We start from the raw sequence: 21,985 nt of genomic DNA, 5'->3' as shown, positions 1-21,985 counted from the left end.
AGCACAGGGGTACGCATCAAAAATCGGTGCGTTCGAATGCGGTGCCGTGAGAAGAGCACTGTAGCAAATATTAAAAACGAAATCAAAACGCAAAACAAACTGGCTATTGGCGATTGGATGGGAAATGAAATTTACCAAACTACCAGCAGGACAACCAAGCAGAACGGGAAATGAAGAACGAGTTCCGACCAGCGGAAGAAGAAAAAAGAAAACAGTGCGCGCGTGGTGAAATAAAATACCCTTGCGCAATTAGGGTAAAACAATCCAGCGCTCCGGTGTGTGGCGCTGGCCACGCATGGCCTGGCCCCTCGAATAATACAACCACAAGAACGAGCGCGCAACTACTCTGCCGCTAGGAGATTGAAGAATGCTACTACTATTTACTATTACTACACAACTACTACTCCCTACTCTACTACGTTTGCGGGTGTATGAGAGATGCGCACGAACGCGAAACCAATGTGCGTGTGCGCGTGTGTGTGTGTGTGTACCGATGATAAGTGGGTAAAATAAAACAGCAGGCGAAAAACGAAACAGAGCGTGAGAGAGAGATAGATTGTGAGAGCTGCTAGGGCAAGAAAGGGAGGAAAAAAACAGTAAATAAAAAGTAATTATAAATAATATGATAATATAATTGTGTAAACTAATGGCTGGAATTTATAAGAAACTAAATATATAATAAAATAATAGAAAAAATAATAAACAATCACCTTTCTGGTTGTTTGTTGTCTTTTTATTTTCGTTTTGTTTTGTGAGGACTTTTTGTGTCCACGGTAGAGTGGACTTACTAGAACTTACCCTGTACAGTTCGATCAGTTCTTTTAACTGAACAGACGAACCGAATGGAAAGGCTCGTAACGCAGGTCGAACGGAATTAAACGTAGATTGGACTAACCTACCCGTCGATTATAAGAACATTTGGTGAGCGAACGGGGGATCAAAAGGTTGCTCGAACTGCCCTTCGAACGTAGGAACATTTGGTGGTTCTATGAGACGTGAAGACTAATTTTTCTTGTGAAACTTAGTCGGAAATTCGCTTCATCTATCGTATTGATACAACATGAAAAATTGTTAATTGATCAAATATATTCCCTAAATGAAAGGAATATTTTTAAATGTGAAATCTACGCAACAACGATACATTAATGTGTCTTGCACCATTTATCATTATATTTCCCGCATCGGCTTTGTAACAGTATCAACATTTCGCTCCATGGCTAATTGCACTTTGCACCGAGTTCCTCAAATCTCGTATGACCGCCGCCTGATCGTCGGCCCGAATGATCGCGGTACCGGCAACGATCATGTTTGCGCCCGCCTTCGAACACTGCTCGATCGTACTGAGTCCAACGCCTCCATCCACCTCGATGTCCAGCGACGGATAATGTTCCCTCAACCACTGCACCTTTGGCATCATGTCGGCCATAAACTTCTGCCCACCGAAACCGGGCTCCACTGTCATGACCAGCACCATGTCCGCGGCATCGATGTACTGCTGAACCATTTCCACCGCCGTTCCCGGTTTGATGGCTAAACCAACCTTCATGCCGGCCTCACGCACCTTCCTACAGACGTCCGGTACCGTGTCGAGGATCGGTTCGATGTGAAACGTGTACTGCTGGACGCCGGCATCTGCCATCGGTTCGATCCATTGCTGGGGATTCTGCACCATCATATGTGTTTCGAAGAATGCATCCTGCAAAGAAGAACGAAGGATTGCTTCTTTACTACGCTCAACAGCAACAACAAGCATTTGTAAATCACCTTGATTTTGTTCCGCAAACACTTGACTACGGGATGGCCAAACGTGAGATTCGGTACGAACATGCCATCCATCACGTCTAGATGCAGATAATCCGCACCATTCTCGAGCAACTTTTGGGATTCCTCGTGCAGTTGAGACAGATCTGCATTAAGAATGGATGGACCAATGCGTGCACTTAGTGGAGCCATTTTAGAGAAAGTTTCCTTGCCAATGTAACCAACAGCGAGCCGCTTGACGCGTGCCGATCTTGTAAGTGACTTGTGGTCGCCGTTATCGCTGCAAGGTCAAACAACGTGCCGTTATAGCGGCTGGAACAAGCGTACGGGGAAGAAAAGTATTGGCATTGTATCTGTTTTCTTCGAACAAAAACTTTACTGGATGGATACGAAACAGAAAAAAAAAATTATGGCATATTGCATGGCAGAAATGTTGTGTTATCGTACTTTTATTTTAATAAACTATGAACTGCGCCAAATTGTGTTTAAAATAAAACGAATCTCGCTGCAGGCACGAAATACAACCCTGGCCCGGTTGACAGTTCAATCATTGGAAAAATAAATAAATAATTGTTCGAAGTGAAGGTGGTCTCACACTACAATATTGCGAAAAGTAAATGCAGCAACAATTCCTACATAATTTGCTCTATCTAATTTCCTTAAGAATTGTGTCAAAGATATGCGATGAGCAAAGATGTATACTAAATCATAATTTTGAAACCGATATTTGCCCACTTACGAAAACATTGCGGTCTCTACAACTCCGGGCTTCTACTGTAAATCCGACCCAAACGTCAACTCGCATACGTCACCTCAATCAAAGCAAAAGAGCTGCGTTTGCTTACATTCCGGCAACGAACCGCTGTAATCGGCATTTTTCCTTCCCAAAATGAAGAAATTGCTCGTGTTTGTTGTACTGTGCATTCTGATAAACAACTTAACCGATGCGAAAAAGTTTAAAGAGGAAGAAAAACCATCATGGGCCAAAAAGGACATACGTGACTTCAACGACGCTGACATGGAACGATTGTTGGAGCAATGGGAGGTTAGCTTCTGCCGGCTGGAAAACGATCGTTGTGGTGCAAAAGAAGAACTATCAATCTACCTTTTTATGTTCGCAGGAGGATGATGATCCACTCGAGCCGGATGAACTGCCGGAACATTTGCGACCACCGCCGTCCATCGATATGGCCAGCGTAGATTCGACGAACCCCGAAAACATTCTGAAACTATCGAAGAAAGGCCGCACGCTGATGACTTTCGTGTCGGTTGACGGCAATCCAACGCGTGAAGAAACGGAGGAAATTACCAAACTCTGGCAGACGAGCTTGTGGAACAATCACATACAGGCCGAACGTTACCTGATCGATGATAACAGGGCGATTTTCATGTTCAAAGACGGCGCCCAAGCATGGGAGGCAAAGGACTTTCTCGTTGAGCAGGAACGATGCCTGCACGTATCGATAGAAAACAAGGAGTACAAAGGCAAGTCCCACCGAGATGAGTTGTGAATCAATAGTGAGCAGCCGCATTTTGAGCGTGAAGATACGCTGAACTCTATAAAAAATGGAATCCATTTGATTTTCGGAAAGACTGAAAATAAATTTGCATGAAATGTGTCGTGAACTGGAAGCTGTTGCGTGAATTATTCTTTGTATTCCGAAACATTTTGCCGTAAACAAATAGTGACGGCACCCTGCCCGAAGTAACTGTCAAACGGGGGGGTGACATTTCGACGTGGAAAAAAGAACAAAAAGCACATGCTATCGATTTGTTTACTAAAATGCCGTCAGCTGATTGGCCGAGGCGACTATCAACAAATGGCGCTCGTTCGCGGTTCGGGGAAGTTCGGTTCGGTTTCTCCGAAATTGTACCTGTTTTGACAGTGCCAGGAGCTGTCACTGTAGCGAAAACAGAATGCCAGAACCACATGCACAGTGAGGCAGAACGTACCGTGGCGAGTGCGTTATTCTGTGTAAAATCCAGAACAGATAGTGAACAGACACTCCACTGCTTCTCCCATTCTCTTTCGGTTCGTAGAAGAAGCTTCTTGTGACTCACGCGGCTTTGCAATTTAGTGATAAAAGAGGGCAAGGGCCAAACGAGCACGGCTCCGGGGCGCCTTCATCCCCGCGGAGGTTTACCACACATACACACACGCGATCATCTTTGCGGTGGAACAAAGGAAAAACATATCGGTGGGCCAAGGAAAAACCGCGTAATCCCATCGTAGCAGGCGAGAGCAGAATGTGGAAAATTTAGCCAGAACGTTAGAAGGTGCAAAAAGTGAAGCAAAGTGGTGGTGTTGGTGTGGTAAGAGCCAAGTGATGTCATCGCTGTTCGGTGTGCAGCATTCGCAGCGGCCAGTGTTTTAGAGCGAGTGCAGTATTAAAAGTAAGAAAAACGGTGACAAATACTTGTTTGTGCGTTCAACCATTGCTTCGCCCTCTCTCCGGGAGCCTCTGTCCCCCTCCTGCCCTGGCACTTCCACCGGAGATAGCGGTGACAAACACTGGTTCACGTTCCGTTTTACCAGCCACACACTGTGGATGATGATAACAGTGTAGTAAGCCGTGAAATACGACTCGATTGGAAAACGGAGTGCTGTGTGCGTCGCATTTTAATGGGTGGTGTACGTTTCTGATGCGTAAAATACGGCGGAAAGCGGGTTGAACATGTAGGGTAGTGATGTTGTACACTCAAAAATAGAAACACTACTAGCGAAAAAACAAACCCGATAAACACACGTGTGTGACGGAATCGATGTAACGATTGTAGTCCGTAGTTGAATAGCAACGTCGAAAGCAAAATGGTGTTCGAAAGCATCGTCGCCGACGTGCTGAACCGATTCGTCGGTGAGTACGTCGAAAACTTGGACAAGAAGCAGCTGAAGATTGGCATCTGGGGAGGTAAGTAAATTGAGGGATTGAATGAAGGGTACGGGGGCACTATCACCATGAATGGGAGAACGAATGCAGATGGGTATGCTGCGCCGCACATAAACCGTTTTCAACTCTGCAATGTCGTCAATGACACTGACATCTTTAGGGGGGGTTTTTTTCTTCGCGCATTTTTCTCTATGGTTGCTACAATCATCTGTTCACAACACAAGTTCACCGTTTAGCTGAGCGTGCATCGTGGCATGAAAGGGATGGGGACGTGATTAGCATGGCTTGTTTATATTCTTGTCTCTCTGATTGCGTTAGTGTGTTTAAGGTTTATGTTCTTTTCTTTGAGTGGAAAATTTGAAAAATCGATTAGCTGCTTCGTTCGCTGAACGCTGAACGTAAAAGACCATTGCCTAGCATGGACATCTGTACGGCTTCGGCGTAAACGAAAGTGATAGTTATTTGGGGTCGTTGATATGTACTCCGGTTCAGATGATGAATCCTTATACGGCTTTAAAATGTGGGCTTTCCATCACCATGCATGGGGTAAAGAATGTCATAATTTGTTGGTTGTTTCGTTTAATTTAAAAGTTTAATAACTAAGTCAAGCATAAAAGCATACTATATTGAACATTTCCTTAAGAACTTCAAACGGTTTTAACACTCAAAAGATAGTGTAACTCACACACGACCCCATATTTTAAATAATCGGCTTTCAGTCGTTTCCAATTGAAGATGATAAGATACAATCTGACCACTTGGATCGGACCGATTGCAATGGTCGATAATCCATTCTTCACCATCCATATGGACAAGAGTAAATAAACGTGTCATTCTTAATTTTCCTGCCCGGTCACTTTTCTAAGAGTTGAGCGTGATAAGATTAATTTTCTACCATTATCTAAATATGTGTTTATTTAGCATTTTATTGCTGACGTATTTGATACTGATTTGAACAGCAAAATAAAATCAAGCTCTTCAAGTTTGATGTCTGATGATAATACTGGATAAAGCTTGCCGTTCTTTTTATTGTACAGCCCCTGATGCTGACGTCATTTTATAACGAGCAGTGCACAAACCAGACGGTGTAATAAATGGTCACTGCTGTGTGATTCAATATTATATAAATAGACACACGTTAGATTAAAATCCCCTTCCAAAATGAAGTTGCCTAATATTTACTTTAAAGATGATTGAATTCCTAACCAACCGCAAAGAGAGGGAAACGAAACTGGGATACGGGTGAGGCTGGCGTAGGCTGAATTGTTGCAATTTTTGTTTTGTTTACTCTAATAAAACCCGTTTTTTGGTCACACATTTTCACCTTCTCGTTTTTCGTCATCTTTTGCAGGCGATGTCGTGCTCAACAATCTCATTTTGAAGCAAAGTGCACTCAAAGAGCTCGATTTGCCTGTGACGACTCTGTACGGACATCTGGGAAAGCTGGTGCTGAAAATTCCCTGGAAAAATCTGTATAGTGCACCGGTGGAAGCGATCGTAGATAAGCTGTATGTGCTGGCTGTGCCCAACACCGACGTGCGATACAGCGATGAAAAGGAGCAGCGAAATGCGTTCGAATCGAAAAAAGCTGAGCTTGCCCGCATTGAGCAGGCAAAGAAAAACGAGGAAGACAAGGAGAAGGTGGGTCCGGTGGCGGACAAATCGTTTGCGGAAAAGCTGACCACCCAGATCGTGAACAATGTGCAGATCAAAATATCGGACATACATATCCGGTACGAGGATACGACCACCACCGGGCATCCGTTCGCGTTCGGTGTGACATTGAGCAATTTGAGCGTACATACGACGGACGAGAACTGGGTGCAAACGTTGGTGTCGGAATCGGTGACGAAGATATACAAGATGGCCCAGCTGGAGATGCTTTCAGTGTACATGAACTGCAACACGCAGCTGTTCCAGTACTCTGATCCGTCCGAGTACCGAGCACTGTTCGAAGCGTCGATTGCATCCAAAACACGAAAACCAGTTGATTATCACTATATATTCGGACCGATCAGTTCCGGTGCGTGTCTCGAAATGACACCAAATCCCGAGCTAGGCGAATCGCCATTCACGTCGCCTAAAATCAAACTAAAGCTCTGCATGGAAACGCTTGCGATCGGTATTACGCGAGTACAGTTTCAAAACACCATGCAACTGGTGGAAGCATTCGGGCGGATGATGCGTGCCATGCCTTACCGGAAGTACCGACCGTACGGATTCGGCTACAAGGGCAACTTCAAGGAATGGTGGCACTTTGCGTATACCTGCATCTTGGAGACGGAAGTGCGTCGGCGTAGACGGAACTGGTCGTGGGAAAATATGATACGGCACCGGCAAAATTTGCGACGATACGAAGAAGCATACCGACTGCAGTTGACGGCGAAAAAAGTAACACCGGAGATCGTGAGCCGTAGCGAGGAGTACGAGAAAATACTCGATCTTCACAACATTGTTGTCATTCGGCAGAAGGTAGCACTGGAGGTGGAAAAGGAAGGCAAGCGACAAGCGGAGGAACAAAAGTCAGCCGGATGGTTTAGCTCCTGGTGGGGTGGAGGAGCCAAAAAAGAGGAAGATTCTGCTGGCGCTGACATCAGTATGTATTACCGTGGGGAGAAATATTATATCTAATATGACACACCTAATCCTCATTAACGCGACACATCATTGATCATTGTTTTGCAGAGAAACAGTTTGAAGCAGCTATGACACCGGCTGAAAAGGCAAAACTTTTCCAAGCCATCGGGTACCAAGAGAATGACGCACCTACTGAGCTACCGGAGCATTATGTGGCTCAGATATTGGAGTTCGAGTTGAACTCGTTGGAAGTTTCGATCAAATCGGAACTATCCGATAAGGAAACCGTTCTGAACCGTGTTATGTTGCTGGAGTTGAAGAATGTTATCTGTGGTGTGGAGCAACGCCCATCAGCCGCCGCTATGAAGTAAGCAAAATCGTGCGACGACCACTGTACTAACAAGCAAGGATATACACGTTTTGTATTTGCTATTATTTAACGTACTTTCAGAGCTTCACTTGGCATGCAGGAACTTACTATTTCGGGTCTGCGACAGGGTGAGATACTTCCCATCATGGTGAGATCTGAACTCGAGGGATCCAAGACACTGCTGGACGTGTCTTTCGAAACGAATCCAGAGGATAAGCTATGCGATCAGCGAGTCGTGGTCACTTCCAGACCGTTGCAGATCGTTTACGACGCTGAGACCATAATTCAACTGACCAAAGTTTTTCAAACGCCGCGCACGGCAACAATTTCTCAGTAAGTTGTCGCGACGATCGGAACGATTGATCGACAAGCTATTGAATACATAGCCTTATTAAAACATTTTTTTATCCCGCAGGTTAACGGATGCTGCGGCCGAAAAGTTGGTTAACATCAAAGAACGTTCCGCAACTGGGTTACAGTACGCTATTGCAAAACATCCTCGCCTGGAACTGAACATTGATATTATGCCCAGTCACATCATCGTACCACATGGTGGCCTATTCTCGAGCCGTGAATCGGTGTTAGTGCTCAGCTTGGGTAAACTTTTAGTCCAAACCGAACCACGGCCAATCAACCAAAGAGACGTACACACGATGCACGGTGAAGGTATCGGACAGGAAGAAATATTGTCGGAAATCATTCGTCAAAGTTACGATAAGTTTGTGTTAGAGGTACGCGACGTCCAAGCGATCGTGGCCACATTCGATGAGGATTGGCAGGGAACGCTACGCGTGAACACTGTAACGGAAATGCATCTGTTAGAGCCAACATCGTTCCGAATTTCGGCCCATCTATGCGTGATCGATGACGATCCGCGGCTCCCGAAATGCAAAATCTTCGGTGTACTCCCGTCGGTCAATGTTTGCGTCACTGAGCAACGTGTGCTGGAGGTGCTATCGATTGTGAGCAGCATTCCATTACCCGAGAGTGACGAACAAATACAACCAGCTCCGATTGCAAAGGATTCCAATGTGTTCAGCTCCAGTTTGTCCCTGCTGAAATATCTAGATGAAAAGCAGGTAAAATTGCCAAAAATTCATCGTTCACCCGATGCACTCAATCCGACCGATGCAGTCGATGGCGATGTCGTGCAATTTACCGATATGGAAATAAAATTCGAGCTACACGGTAAGGAAGGAAGGTAGGGAAGGGGAGGCATCACACATTAGTACTAATCAATTCTTTTACTTGTTATGTCTGTTATGTTGTAGAATGTTCGCTAACTATTTACAAAATGAACGGCGGTGGAACCGGTAGCAGCTCGTCTGATGTGTTTGCTACACCAACTGAAGAATTTTCGCAGTCACCTGTGGAGCAGAACTTTCCACCGCAGAAAAGTGTTGCTTTTAGCATACCCTACACTTCTGTTGGTACGAATCAGCGGAAAATAATTGCCTTCAAGGTAAAGCAACTGGAAATGACGATGGTGCAAAGAACGTACGATCTGAAGGTTGCCCTGAAGCTGGGAGCTGTAACGTTGGATCAATTCCGTTGGCGCAACGAACAGGAACGTGTGCTGAATGTCATTCAAACGCCCAAGTACGATAATAACGACGATTATCTATTCATCGTGAACTATAACAATGTAAGTCTGCGTGAAAATTTCCATCCGGCAATCTAATCCTATCGATTTGTATTCATCTAGTGCAAGAAAAACAGTCCCGAATTCGCGACGAAGTACGAATCGGTAGAGCAAGAGGTGGCAATCGATTTCTCTACCTTGCTGTTGCTGCTGCACGAGGACGCACTCAATGAGTTGATCCAGCTTGGCAACGATTTTCAGGTACGGATGGAAGCGGTGGCGAAGAAGCAAGAATCGGACTCCAACGGACAGCAACCGAAAGATCATTTTGCCACGATACACGAAGAAGAAAGTGCTGCGACGGCATTGTTGAACGCGGCTCGCGAAAGATTACCGACGATATTGGAGGATGATGGTGTTGTTACAACCAGTTCCAACAAAGGTAAAAATAGGTTATACAGTGATAGATATTGCTTCGATTGACATTAGGTTTATAAACGGTTCCGTATGATGGAACTTGCTTTGGAAATTAGCAAATGTACTTTGTACCAAACGTAGTTTTACTGTTGTTGAACATGTGTTGCGTACATAGTCAGTTGCGTGTAACATTGTTATATCGGGTCAAGTATTGTTTGCAAAATTAACGTTTGAGTCGGTTTTAGTATCTTTATGCGTAGTTAAAAGCTAAAAAAGCTGTAAGCATGGATCCTTTCATAATATCATAAATGATTTTTATAGTTTCTCTAACCAAAGAACTTATGCATTGTAGTGCGGTAGACAGTTTTATTTTATGTGTTTTCTTTTCTTTTCTTTTCCTATAATTGCAACTATTTCGGTTTCTGTTGATGTGATGTGTTGTGAATGTCGATCATACGGATGCACTGAAACAATCCAATCCTGACAACGGTGCTTGACTCCGTCCCTTCCGTTCGACGCTCAACGCATGCATGCCTCACTATTAACGGTTTCCTGTGTGTTGTGTGTATGTGTGTGTGATGTTTTACACGATATGTAACAACAATCACACCATCTGGCTACAACAACCCCATTGGACACGACACAACATCTCTACATTGATATGTATACAAATGATCACAACATATTCCAACATCCTCGTTTCTGGCCATCTCTGTTCGGGATATTATACTTACACTAGTTTCTCGTAAACGTCGATCAATTGTAGATAGCATCAAGGTCAGGGTGGTAGCAAAGCTGGAGGATGTCACGGTGGAGTTGCAAAACGATAAAAGGTCGTTGGCCGTTCTAGAGGTGAGTATGAGTTGCATTAAAATACACGTGGAATCATTCGTTTCCGGTTGGAGGTTCATAAACGTTCTGATTTTACTTCGTTTCAGGTAAAAAATCTCACCAGTAGCGTAATAATGAAGACCTCGTATACAGAAATAAAACTACGGCTAGAGGACATCGTTCTCACCGACACTAATCCCGGCACAATACACAGCAAGATAGTGTCCATCATTGGCGATGATGCGCTGCAGGTGCAGGTGATTTTGTTCGATCTTGACGCTACATCGGACTACAACTCTGATAACATGCGAATCGAGGTGGTGATGGGATGTGCACGAATTGTGTTCCTGAACTGGTTCGTTACATCCGTGCTGGCGTTTTTGGACAATTTCCAAGCCGCCCAACAACGCATTAAAGATGCAAGTGCTGCTGCAGCCGAAGCAGCAAAGAACAATGTTGTCGAAGCATACACGCAGGCCACTCGTATGAAGCTTAACATTAAGGTGAAAGCTCCGATTATTATCATACCGGTTGACTCGAAGAGTTTAAAAGCAGTTGCAATGGATTTTGGCCATCTAAGCATTACCAATAATTTCCGCGATATTCCAACTGAGAATCAACACGGTCCGGCGGTGATTGATGAGATGAAAATAGAGCTGAAGGATATGAAGCTGGCGAAAGTGGAGGTTTCCCATGCAGAATCTAGTGCGGAATCGTTTTCGCGGTACGGTTCAGAAGATGTGTGCTACGGACTCGTACCGGATCAGGGAGCCGTCCTCAGTCCAACTAGCTTTACGTTGATCATGAAGCGTAACCTATCATCTGGTTGGTATCGCGATCATCCAGATATGGACATTTCAGGACGTTTGAAGGCTGTTGAGGTATGTGGCCGATTTGATATGCTTTCAGGACCGTAGGTGCAGACTAAATGATAATTTTGTTTGTTTGTTTGTTTGTTTTTTCAGCTGAATTTTATAGCCACCGATTATAGCGTAATAATGCAGATCCTGTCCAAAAATATGACGGAGGGCCAGGATGAGTTTAAAAAGCCTGCAAAAATTGAAAAATCACCCACTAGTCCACAAGGTAAGGTTGACTGTTGTTGGACGATATTGTTTTCTGGCTTGCGCTTTAGTAACTTGATTACATTTGATCAAGACAACTTTTTTGTTTGATATTTGCCTAAAACAAGTTATACCACTCGTCGTTTGTTTTGTACTTGTGCCTAGTAATTTTCGCTATGCATTGTTTTAATTTTATCATTTATTTTAGCACGGTGTGTTTAAAAGAGCATATCATTCATTGTTGCTAAACTAGGCTTATATTATATTATTCACTCTTTATCATTTTGCTTTCTTTTCTTCTCCTTTTTTCTATGTTCGCTTTTATTGCTTATGCATTATTACTTTGCGTTGTGCAATGATCTATACCATTAACGTGTTGCATATTGCATCTATGCTTTCTGTTTGTTGCTGTCGTGTGAATGTGAAACTGTAAATGAATTTCTATCATGGTACGGCCTGCTAAACGATACAAATAGTCTGCTACAGTAACATTGTTACTACAACTGCCGAAGTAAATCTGTCGCCTGATGGTAAGCTACGTGAATACTGTTTTTGTTTTATATACTTCCTCATATTGGCAATGCTTTATTGTAAAAATCTCAATTCGGTGCATGTCTTACATAATCTCGCAGTAGTCGTGCTCGTTAAGAAACGTTAACGTTACGAAAATTCCAAAATTTAAATATACAAAATTTGTATACAAAATGTTTTGTTCCAATCCTGTCAATGTTGAATTGTATGTTACTAATATGGACTCAATTTACTCACTTCAGGGAAATCTAATTGGTCGACAGTGGCCAAGAAGGCAACGGCAAAACCATTCGGTGTGGATGTGATGCAATTGAAGTCGGCAGAAAACAAATCTTCGGACAAGGAAACGGAACCGGCCAAAGTTGACACGTTTCTTAAATTTAGTTTTCAAGTGGACAGCATCAACATTAAACTTTTCACCGGTAAATCAAACTAATACCGTTAATACAACGCTCTGTTGTTACTGTTGCTCATTGGTATTTTTCCATTTTCAGCTCCTGGAGAGGGTCTAGCCGGTTTCGAAGTGTTTTATTTATCGCTGCAGGGCAGAAAGCTTACGGACGGTAGTTTAAACACAGCAATAGTACTTTGTGATATAAGGCTTGACGACATTCGGCCAAATCGCGAAAATATGCTCACGAGATTGATGGAGCGTCGATCACAAGATATGTCGTTGGATATGTCCAGCGTGAAGCAAAACGAAGAGGAACCAGAATCATCGATCGTATCGCCTTTACGATCCATGATAAATATCACCTTCAACATGAAGGAAAGTGATATGTTTGCGGACGTGAAGGTGTCCAGCTTTAATTTGATCTTATCGGTCGACTTCCTGTTGAAGTTGCAGCAGTTCCTGCAGCCGGAAGAGCTGGTCGAACAAAAGGCACTACAAGCAGCAGAAGTTGAGCAAACAGAGCGCTTAAGGCGTGCTAGTACATCCGCTGGCACTGCCAATCAACAACAAGAGGCTGGACAAATTACGCTCATTTTGAAGATCGAGCAACCGGACATTATTTTGGTGGAGAAGATGGATGACATCAATTGTTATGCGTTGATTCTGAATAACGAAATTGCACTGAATGTTCGGCTGATTGGTGAGCGGCAAATCATCAAGGGAGAGCTAAAGGATCTCTGTTTGTACTATGCCGAATTTAACCCCGAACGCCGGAACTCCACGAAACATTACGTTGTTCGACCGTGTTCGATTAGCTTAAACGGTTCGACACCGGAAGGGCTCGGTCTGCATCTAAGTATCAACTCTACTGAGATCGAACTCTCAGTGTCACCGGCGGTGATCGAGCTGATGAACAATGCTCTGCAAACACTAACCGCGAAGGAGCAGTCGAAGTTGAACGAATCAGCAAAGGCGTCCGATTATGAGGAATTGTGGCACGTGAAAGGGTTCGATCCAGATCAATACTGGTTCATACAGCCGGAAATGGCGGAAGACGCGTTGAGTTTGGAATCAATGCGAACCATCGAGATCAAAGAAGAAAAATGCATGATCGACATACCGTGTATCTCGCTGATCGTGGAAACTGGGCTAGGTACGAACACGATTCCGATGCTGTACATCAACACTAGTTTGGAAGGATCGGTAGCTAACTGGAGCTCGGAAATGAAGATAAATAGCTCTCTGCGGTTGAGCATGTCGTACTACAACCAGGCTCTCGCTCTTTGGGAGTACGTTATTGAACCAAACGTAATGGAGCAACCGAACGGGCAGATAACAAACATTCCTTGGGAGTTGACGTTTGATTTGGAAGTGGATCATCACGAAGATCGATCACGAGAACCGACGACCCGGATTCATATCGCTTCAAGGGACAGTCTGGAAATGACGGTCACCAAAACATGTCTGGACGTAGTACAGAATCTCGGCAAAGCCTTTAGTGAGGCTATTAAACGAGACGGAATAATCAAATCAGAAATACAAGCGCCATATGTCGTGCGCAATGACACTGGTCAGGATGTGAAGGTGAATTTGGCTGCTAGTGATTTCAACATACACCGTTCCCATCTCAGCTCATCGAACCTGGACGATCTGGTTGCGTTCGAGCATTCGGTCGATGAAGAACAGTCGGTAAGCAGTTGCATTGTGATGCCAAACGGACGATTGCAATTGCAACCGAAACAGCACAGCTCCGAAAGAAGTACAATCCTCACAGTGCTGGACGATAACGACACTAGCAAGCGTATGTTTGTTAAGGTGATCGTAGGTGATACGGACAAGGAACTGACGCTACCGGTTTATAAATCCGACAAACGATACTTCCCGCTATTCCGCAGCACAGGCCAGGAAGCGTGGGGAATCATTTCGGAGGTGAAAATCGAACACGGTTGTACAGTGCTGGTGCTTCGTAGTATCGTGCAGGTGTACAATCACTTTACCGTCCCAATAGATGTGTTTCAGTATATCGATCATGAAAAATATCTTATCGGCGAGGTGCGTGCAGGTGGTTATTTGAATGTACCACTGTACTACCTGTACAACGACTCCAGGGAGTTGCACTTTTCGATGAAAGGCTACCACTCCTCAGCACAAGGAATCAGTTGGAAAGAGTCGCCTAATAGTTTCGAGCTAATGAAGACACTCCAGTGTGATCCCATAAAAACATTCGAGCCGTTTTATATAAATGTAAGTAATCTAATCCGTGGACCCCGTGGTTCGAAGTTTTAAGAGTACGTTTTATTGACTTTTTATTCTACACACTTTATAGGCTGTTCGGCAACGTCAGGACGTGTTTTACATGATATCATCTAACCATACAATGTTAAGTGCATGTTACGAAATTCATCTACGGCCACCGTTCATGCTGCGAAACGCATTGCCAATCGGGCTAACAATTTCCGTTGCCGGGTGCTCCGTCCGTCGCGAATTGGATACTGGCTTGGTGACCAGCAACGAAAGCCTTTCGAACGCTTCGACCGTCGCAGGAGAAGATTATTTGGATTATGGAGAAAAATTGCTACGACCAGGAGAATTACTGCATCTGCCGACAGTTAAAACGTCTGCTCGGTCTGCAACGGAAACTTCGTACATTGTGGCAAGAGTGAGTTTTTTCATCCGAAAAATTTTAGTTTTAAATTAAATGAGTTTTTTATTTAAATGCTACACTATCGTTTTTAGCTTGTTGGTTACCTGGATAAAGATTGGTCGTGCACAACGAATATACCTGCTCAACCTCCAGAATTTGGTGTATGGACATTCAATGCATACGATTCGGTGGAGGTCATGTCATTGCAGCTCGGAGTAAAGTGAGTTTCTGTTGCAAAAAATGAACAATGTCGGACTTTTAAATCACATTCTGTCTGAATTTTAGGTATGAAAATCGTGCCGATGGTTTAACCTTGATCGTGTACTGCCCATTCTGGATGCTAAACAAAACAGGACTAATGCTGAGCTATCGGGTAAGATTCTGTGATCAAGTCCTATGGCTTTAGAAATCTTTAACTGTACAATTTTATAGTTTCTATGCACCAAAGAACTCTATTCGTCAAATTTGTATTTGCTAGGGTACGTTGTTGTAAAAGCTTTCACACAATATTTCAATATTCAAGGTTGGTCCTATACGGTCCTACATGCACACGTTATGCATATGGTTACCAGTTTATTCGTTTTATGCAATTATGAATTACTTTATCAATTTAGAAACAATTACAATCTACCACAAAACACTTACTTAATGACACAAAACATCCACGAGAGATTTGCTAAGTTGATATATCGAATCAAGTTTTTCCTTTCAAATCAAAGTTTTCTACTTTTGGCTCTATTCACGGTTTTTTGTTATCATTTAGCTATAGTCACGGGTTTTTTTTTCAAATACTACGATATCTTATTCACACTCGTTCTATTTCTATTTCTTCAAACATTTTCGCGGTAAATGGTAAACATGTTCACGTTCGTTTCTGTTTCGTTTCATCTCAACTTTACTGTTACTTGTCCGTATCCGTTCGAATTCCGTTTCCATGTGCGTGCTCGTTTGAAACATTTCACCCTATTGCCTGTGTTATGTGGCCTCGGCGCCTGTGCTTGGCGATGTTTCAAATACAAAACCTTCGCCTGTCCCACGAATCCCCCCGTCGATGCTGGTCGATGTTGTCGAAAATGTGTCGAAATGTACGAAAACAAAATATCGTTCGCCATTGTCTGTATGTGTGTATGTATGTGTGTCTTCGCGTCGATACAGAAATCCAGCAAAACGGAGAAGAAAGAGTTAGCCGGTAAAACTAATTACAAGGTATCTTCATTCTGCTTTACATCATTACTCAAATACGTTTTCTTCACAATCTTTTACTGCTCCGTGGTATAGGATAGCTTTTTGCATATCAACATCTTGCTCTTGTTTTGTTATTGTTTGTTTACCAGCGTTTTTAATGTTATTATCCCCTGTTTATTGTGTTAATGGGTCGTTCTCGTTCTAAAAACGAAAGCTATAATCGGATTACAGATAAGAGGAATCAGGAAAGGTTTAACTACCGTGTTTGCTCCTTGTAAAAATTCTAATCGAGTCGTGGAATCGAAAGCGACTGGACCGATTCTTGCTTCATTAACTTGCGTTGGAAAAATGTGTGTTGACGAGTGTATAAATTGTACTGCTTGGTTGAAAAGCTGTAAGCAATGTAGCCTTAGTTGTTTCTATAGTGGAATTTCGCCCAGTTTCTATGCTTTAGCTGTTTAGGTTGTTTTTTTTTTGCATCTTATTTCCGTGTAATGAAAGCTTTCCTCTTGAGCTTTTCTAGGCTATTAGCTGTCATTTGTACTATTAGTGCTGTACTTTAATTTTACAGGTATTATTTCGAAAGCTCCGATTATTAAAATGAATTTACCATCCTACTGAACGCTTAAATAATATTACTTTACAAACCACTTACGATTGCTTGCAGCTTCCATCGAAGTATATGTGTCCGATGCTTTGGAAATTATTAAACAGTTGTGTGTCCAAGGATGAAGTAGGTGTTATTGTGTTTTATTTTCCACATTAGAAAGCACAGCCATCTTCAAAAGAGCATTAGAAATCATAATGTGTACGTTCCTAATAACAGTCGAACAAGCATTAGAGGCTCGACAGTAAATAGCTAATTTGTCGTCCATGTCATGGAGCACGCGTCATTGGAAACAAGATTTAGTAAGGCACGAAATTGTTAGGTTAATGTTGAACGGTGGCGGTTAACATGAGTGTGAAATTGATAATTAAGTTTGCATTTTTTAGGTTAAATCCTGTTTCTTAAAAAAAAGTATTATGTATCTAAATTGGTACCATTATTATGTGGAGGGAAGGAAATGCGGCTGTGTGTATTTTGTGTTGTAATTCCACTTGTTCACTGCAATCTGGAGGACATCGTTGAATGCATGCATCGCTAGAGCACTTCCGTTTATTAACTTAATTGTTTCTCGCGTTCAGTGTTGTTTACGTTGATGTTATTTTGTTGCCACTCGTTAGTACCACCGTTAATGGTATGCTAAGGGTGTTTGTTTATGTTTAACTGTAAGCGTACGAAGCCCGAACAACATTCATCAGTGAACTGTTTTATCATCCCGCTCTAGGCAAATGACGAGAATACCAATATTCTCTACCATCCACCAGAATACGAGGGACCAATACTGTTTTCCTTCCGCGAAAAGGTATTCTTTGGCAAAAAGAAGGCAGCCATTCGGGTGGACACCGGCGAATGGAGTGATAAATTTTCGCTGGATGTGGCCGGCTCTAGTGGCGTAGTGTTGTGCCAGGCTAATAACATGACGTACCAGATTGGAGTGAACAACACGCTGACGCACAATTCGCTCACGAAGCAGATTGTCTTCATGCCGTACTTTGTGCTGATCAATCGGGCAAACTTTGACGTCGAAGTGCAGGAGCATCTGCGGCCAGGCGATCCGTGGACGAAGGTGGGTGTCAACGAATGCGTCCCGCTGTGGCCGAAAACGGAGGATAATCGTATGCTGAAGGTGAAGAGCTGCGATCGGCCAGAAGTGACGGCACCGTTCAAATACACCGAGGTGCAGTGCACACTGCTACAGCTGCGCAACCGATACGGGGGCATTAACGTGGACGTGCACGTTACCGAGGGTGCAATTTACATCACCTTCACCGGTTACTATCCCGGAGATGCACCGGCACTGCTAATGAACCACACGTGCGAACCGTTCGCGTTCAAGGAAAAGGGCGATGTAAACGGGAAAATTTTGATGCCATCGCAAAAGGTGCTCCATACGTGGATAGACCCCGCCGGAGAACGCAAGATTGTGTGGGAAAGTGGTTCAAAGGCGCAAACGATCGAGAATGATCTGCGACGGGACGGTATCAGCGAGTTTAAATCGCCAACAGATAGCGTCATCTATTGGGTTTCGTTTCTGAACGGTACCCAGCGCGTGCTGCTCATAACGGACAACTGCAACATCGCGTACGGAGTGCACAGTGCTAGCCGGCTTGATCAGGTGACGCAGGAAGTGAAGCTGGAAATACACGGCGTTGGGTTATCGCTGGTGAACAATGCTAAACCGACCGACCTGATGTACATCGGTATCGCCAGCTCCGGGGTGATTTGGGAGGAACGTAAACGGTCCGGTCGGTTCCGGCAGATGAAGATTCAGGAAACGATTAACATGGAGAATCAGTATCAACAGTATCTGCGCGATCTGGAGGTAGGAACGGTGGCAAACAAACGTTACCTGCTTGACAGTGAATCGCGGCAACAAATCGACTTCCAGAACATGATCATTCACAAATCGACTGAGCGGTCGATCAAGCGTACGTTCTATCCCGGGCTATGGGTAGAAATCAAATCATCCAGCCATCAGCTACAGTTCCACGCGAAAATAAATCGCATTCAGATCGACAATCAGCTGGTGGATTGCATATTCCCCGTCGTGCTGGCCCCAGTGCCACCACCGAAGAGTGTGGCGGCAACAACGGAATTTAAGCCGTTTGTCGAAATGAGCATGGTGCAGCGTATTATTCCACACTCAAACATTAAGCAGTTCAAGTATCTGCGCGTCCTTATTCAAGAGTTCCACGTGAAGGTGGATCTGCTGTTTATAAATGAAATCTGTGAAATGATCAGCAGTGAGATCACCGAAACAGAAGCGGTAAGATTCCCTATATTGTCCGCTGAGTAGAGAGTCTCAAATGAAGTTTGTTGTTCTTTCTTCTTTCTCACACAGAAACGATTATTTGCCGAGGATCTGAAACTCCAAACACAACCACTTCATGCGCACGTAGCCATCCAATCGCAGCAGGAAGTGAAGAACTTTTACGACAATCTTCACCTGGGGCCGCTTAAAATTCACGTCAGCTTCTCCATGGCCGGTTCCGAATCGAAGGCCCTGCCCGGGATCTTGTCGACGATTCTGCAAGGCGTTGGTGTGACGCTGACCGACATCAACGATGTCGTGTTCCGGTTGGCCTTCTTCGAACGTGAATATCAATTCTTAACCCAACGACAGCTCGTTTCGGAGTGTGTTGCGCACTATAGCGGACAGGCGGTAAAGCAGCTGTACGTGTTGGTCCTTGGGCTGGACGTGATCGGCAATCCGTACGGTTTAGTGGTTGGGTTTACCAAAGGTGTGGAAGATCTGTTCTACGAACCGTTCCAAGGGGCCATACAGGGCCCGGGAGAGTTTGCCGAAGGTTTAGTACTGGGTGTAAAGTCCTTGTTCGGTCATACGGTTGGTGGTGCGGCTGGAGCCGTTTCGAAGTACGTATTTCTTGTGCAGACTGGTATAAGGATTTCTTTTAACTTAATGCTGTATCCCTCGTACACAGAATAACCGGTGCCATGGGCAAAGGCTTGGCTGCATTGACGTTCGATGATGACTTCCAGAAGAAGCGTCGCGATGCGATGAACAAAAAACCGGCCAGTCTGCAAGAGGGGATCGCTCGCAGTGGCAAGGGGCTGGTGATGGGTGTGTTCGATGGTGTCACGGGCGTGTTTACTAAACCGATCAGCGGTGCCAAAGAGGAAGGCGTGGAAGGATTCTTCAAGGGTCTGGGCAAAGGTGCCGTTGGTCTAGTGGCCCGTCCAATCGCTGGTGTGACGGATTTCGCTAGCGGTAGTTTCGATGCCGTCAAGCGCGCAACCGAGTTGTCTGATGAGGCTATTCGTCTGCGGCCTCCACGATACCTCCACAAGGATGGAATTGTGCGACCGTACAATCGAAAAGAAGCGGAAGGTTGTAAACTGTTAAGGTAAGGCAGAAAAACTTTATGTTGGATGGTGGATGTATGTAGCTGCAGAGGTGCTTTGGTATATTGTAGTGTGGGTCGTGTATATGTTTGCCTTATGTTTTGCTATTCTGTGCTTCCATACAGGGAAATTGATAAAGGGAAGTTTGCTGCCACGGACGCGTACGCTTATTACGAGGTGATCATTGACAATAAGGACGTCGTCGTCCTGACAGACAGTCGCCTTATCTATGCTACTAAGAGTGAAATGTTTGGTGGATGGCAGGTAGGCTTCTAGAATTGTCCACGCATTCTTTACCAAAGTGTCCAAATGATTATAACATGAATTGCCCTATTTTCTTCTCACCAGTCCGAGTGGACACACAAATGGACGGAAGTCATGAGCATCTCCACCTTGAACGATGGCGTCGAGCTGCTGTTACACAATCGCGATGGAAAGAAAACATTGAAAAAAATGTTCGGTTCATCAGGACCTACCAAAAAGATTCTCCTCATATCGGTCGCAGCCAGACGAGTGCGACTCGCTGAAGAAATGCAACAATTGTTGGCGAAGGTTCAGCAACATACTTAGTAGAGTGTTATCCATGGAAGGATCCAAAAAACGATACTTGTTTTATTACCAACGCAAATAGCATCGAAAATGAATCTGCTGCAAGTTGCGTAACTTAATTCCGCTAGAGCTATTTTTACTTTCATTTTCACGACGGCAGTGATTAACTGTTTTTCTATACATCGATCAGTTAACAAACTAGAGTTAAACAGTTGCGTAATGAATCGAGAGAAAGAGGGAAAAATACCAGCAAAATCAATCTAAAGTACAAAAATATATTTACTTCTATTACAACGCTTTTTAAAAGTCTACAATATGTTGTGTTGTCGCTAAGCGCGCTATAGGGGCTGCAGAACAATCGATCGATGTCGATATTGTTATGTACATTTATGTACTTTCATGCATATTTCGTTACCTTTTCTCTATTGGCCTTTTCATGTATAACAAAGAAACAATATATCGGGAACCAACTATATTATACAAACATTTCTTTGTGAATAAATGAGTGAACTATGACAAGAGAGAACGTGATACATATTCATAAATGTTAGTAAACGATTTGTGATACGATCATTAATTTCGCTTCAAGAAAGAAACTTGGTTGGTTAATATTTCGAACACTACCTAATTTCATTTGTAAGAGATTGCAGATGTACAATCGAGTCCATCCATGGCTAATACTAAGATAATGGTGTAATGATTTGTAATTGTTTCTTCAACAGAGGTTAAACAAGTCGTGTAGTAGCATTAAGTGTTTTTTGTCCCAGAAATTATGCCTCTTCGCATGGCCAGGAACATTATAATTCAGCATTGTAAAATGATATCATCTAATATATTACTCATGTGCCCTTTCGAATTCTGAACAATCGATTCCGGAAATGCAGCATATTTTTTCGTGTAAAAGTGATTGTTTTTGGCGATGCGTCGATGCCGAACTCATTTTGATAGCCGGAAAGGTGTTTTGATAAACAGGAATAATGTGTTACAGTAGTGTACTTGTGTATAGTGTAGTGTGTAAAGATTAACATTATCTCGTATTAATAAATCACAGTGGCCATAGTCAAAATTTGCAATGCAAATGATCGATGTAACTGAATGTTACAGTACCGTGATAGTGAAGTGTTTTGCCTGTTGTATCCAGCAATTTGACACGACTGGTGTGGAGATCCCCAAGGATTGAAATTGAAACTACTAAATATGTAAGTAATTTTATATCTCCATCTTT

At 43.6% G+C, this 21,985-nt stretch overlaps 3 protein-coding genes across 3 annotated transcripts; 2 read left to right on the top strand and 1 right to left on the bottom strand.

The window, feature by feature from the left end:
- Positions 1–964: 964 nt before the first annotated feature.
- Positions 965–2,091, bottom strand: LOC128303826 (ribulose-phosphate 3-epimerase). Its single transcript, XM_053040903.1, has 2 exons — positions 1,765–2,091; positions 965–1,696 (listed from the first exon to the last, which is right to left on the bottom strand). Exons 1-2 carry the CDS (start codon positions 1,951–1,953, stop codon positions 1,199–1,201), a joined length of 687 nt encoding a protein of 228 aa, XP_052896863.1. The 5' UTR covers positions 1,954–2,091; the 3' UTR covers positions 965–1,198.
- A 495-nt stretch (positions 2,092–2,586) lies between these two features.
- On the top strand, positions 2,587–3,387 carry LOC128304085 (LDLR chaperone boca). Its single transcript, XM_053041217.1, has 2 exons — positions 2,587–2,806; positions 2,883–3,387. The coding sequence occupies exons 1-2, from the start codon at positions 2,651–2,653 to the stop codon at positions 3,270–3,272; spliced, it is 546 nt and encodes a 181-aa protein (XP_052897177.1). The 5' UTR covers positions 2,587–2,650; the 3' UTR covers positions 3,273–3,387.
- Positions 3,388–4,434: 1,047 nt separating this feature from the next.
- LOC128300443 (intermembrane lipid transfer protein Vps13) lies at positions 4,435–21,298 on the top strand. Its single transcript, XM_053036499.1, has 23 exons — positions 4,435–4,670; positions 6,001–7,245; positions 7,335–7,593; positions 7,678–7,929; positions 8,012–8,784; positions 8,868–9,241; positions 9,302–9,620; positions 10,335–10,447; positions 10,534–11,307; positions 11,392–11,512; positions 11,967–12,020; positions 12,264–12,443; positions 12,516–14,659; positions 14,742–15,074; positions 15,152–15,279; positions 15,345–15,432; positions 16,215–16,265; positions 16,912–16,977; positions 17,573–19,114; positions 19,190–19,722; positions 19,791–20,213; positions 20,337–20,475; positions 20,560–21,298. The coding sequence occupies exons 1-23, from the start codon at positions 4,571–4,573 to the stop codon at positions 20,779–20,781; spliced, it is 10,233 nt and encodes a 3,410-aa protein (XP_052892459.1). The 5' UTR covers positions 4,435–4,570; the 3' UTR covers positions 20,782–21,298.
- Positions 21,299–21,985: the final 687 nt, after the last annotated feature.

The sequence above is a fragment of the Anopheles moucheti genome, chromosome 3 (assembly GCF_943734755.1).
Source record: "Anopheles moucheti chromosome 3, idAnoMoucSN_F20_07, whole genome shotgun sequence".
NCBI classification, from domain to species: domain Eukaryota; kingdom Metazoa; phylum Arthropoda; class Insecta; order Diptera; family Culicidae; genus Anopheles; species Anopheles moucheti.
The sequence above is the reverse complement of the archived record's forward strand: the minus strand, read 5'-3'. Positions and strand labels throughout refer to the sequence as shown.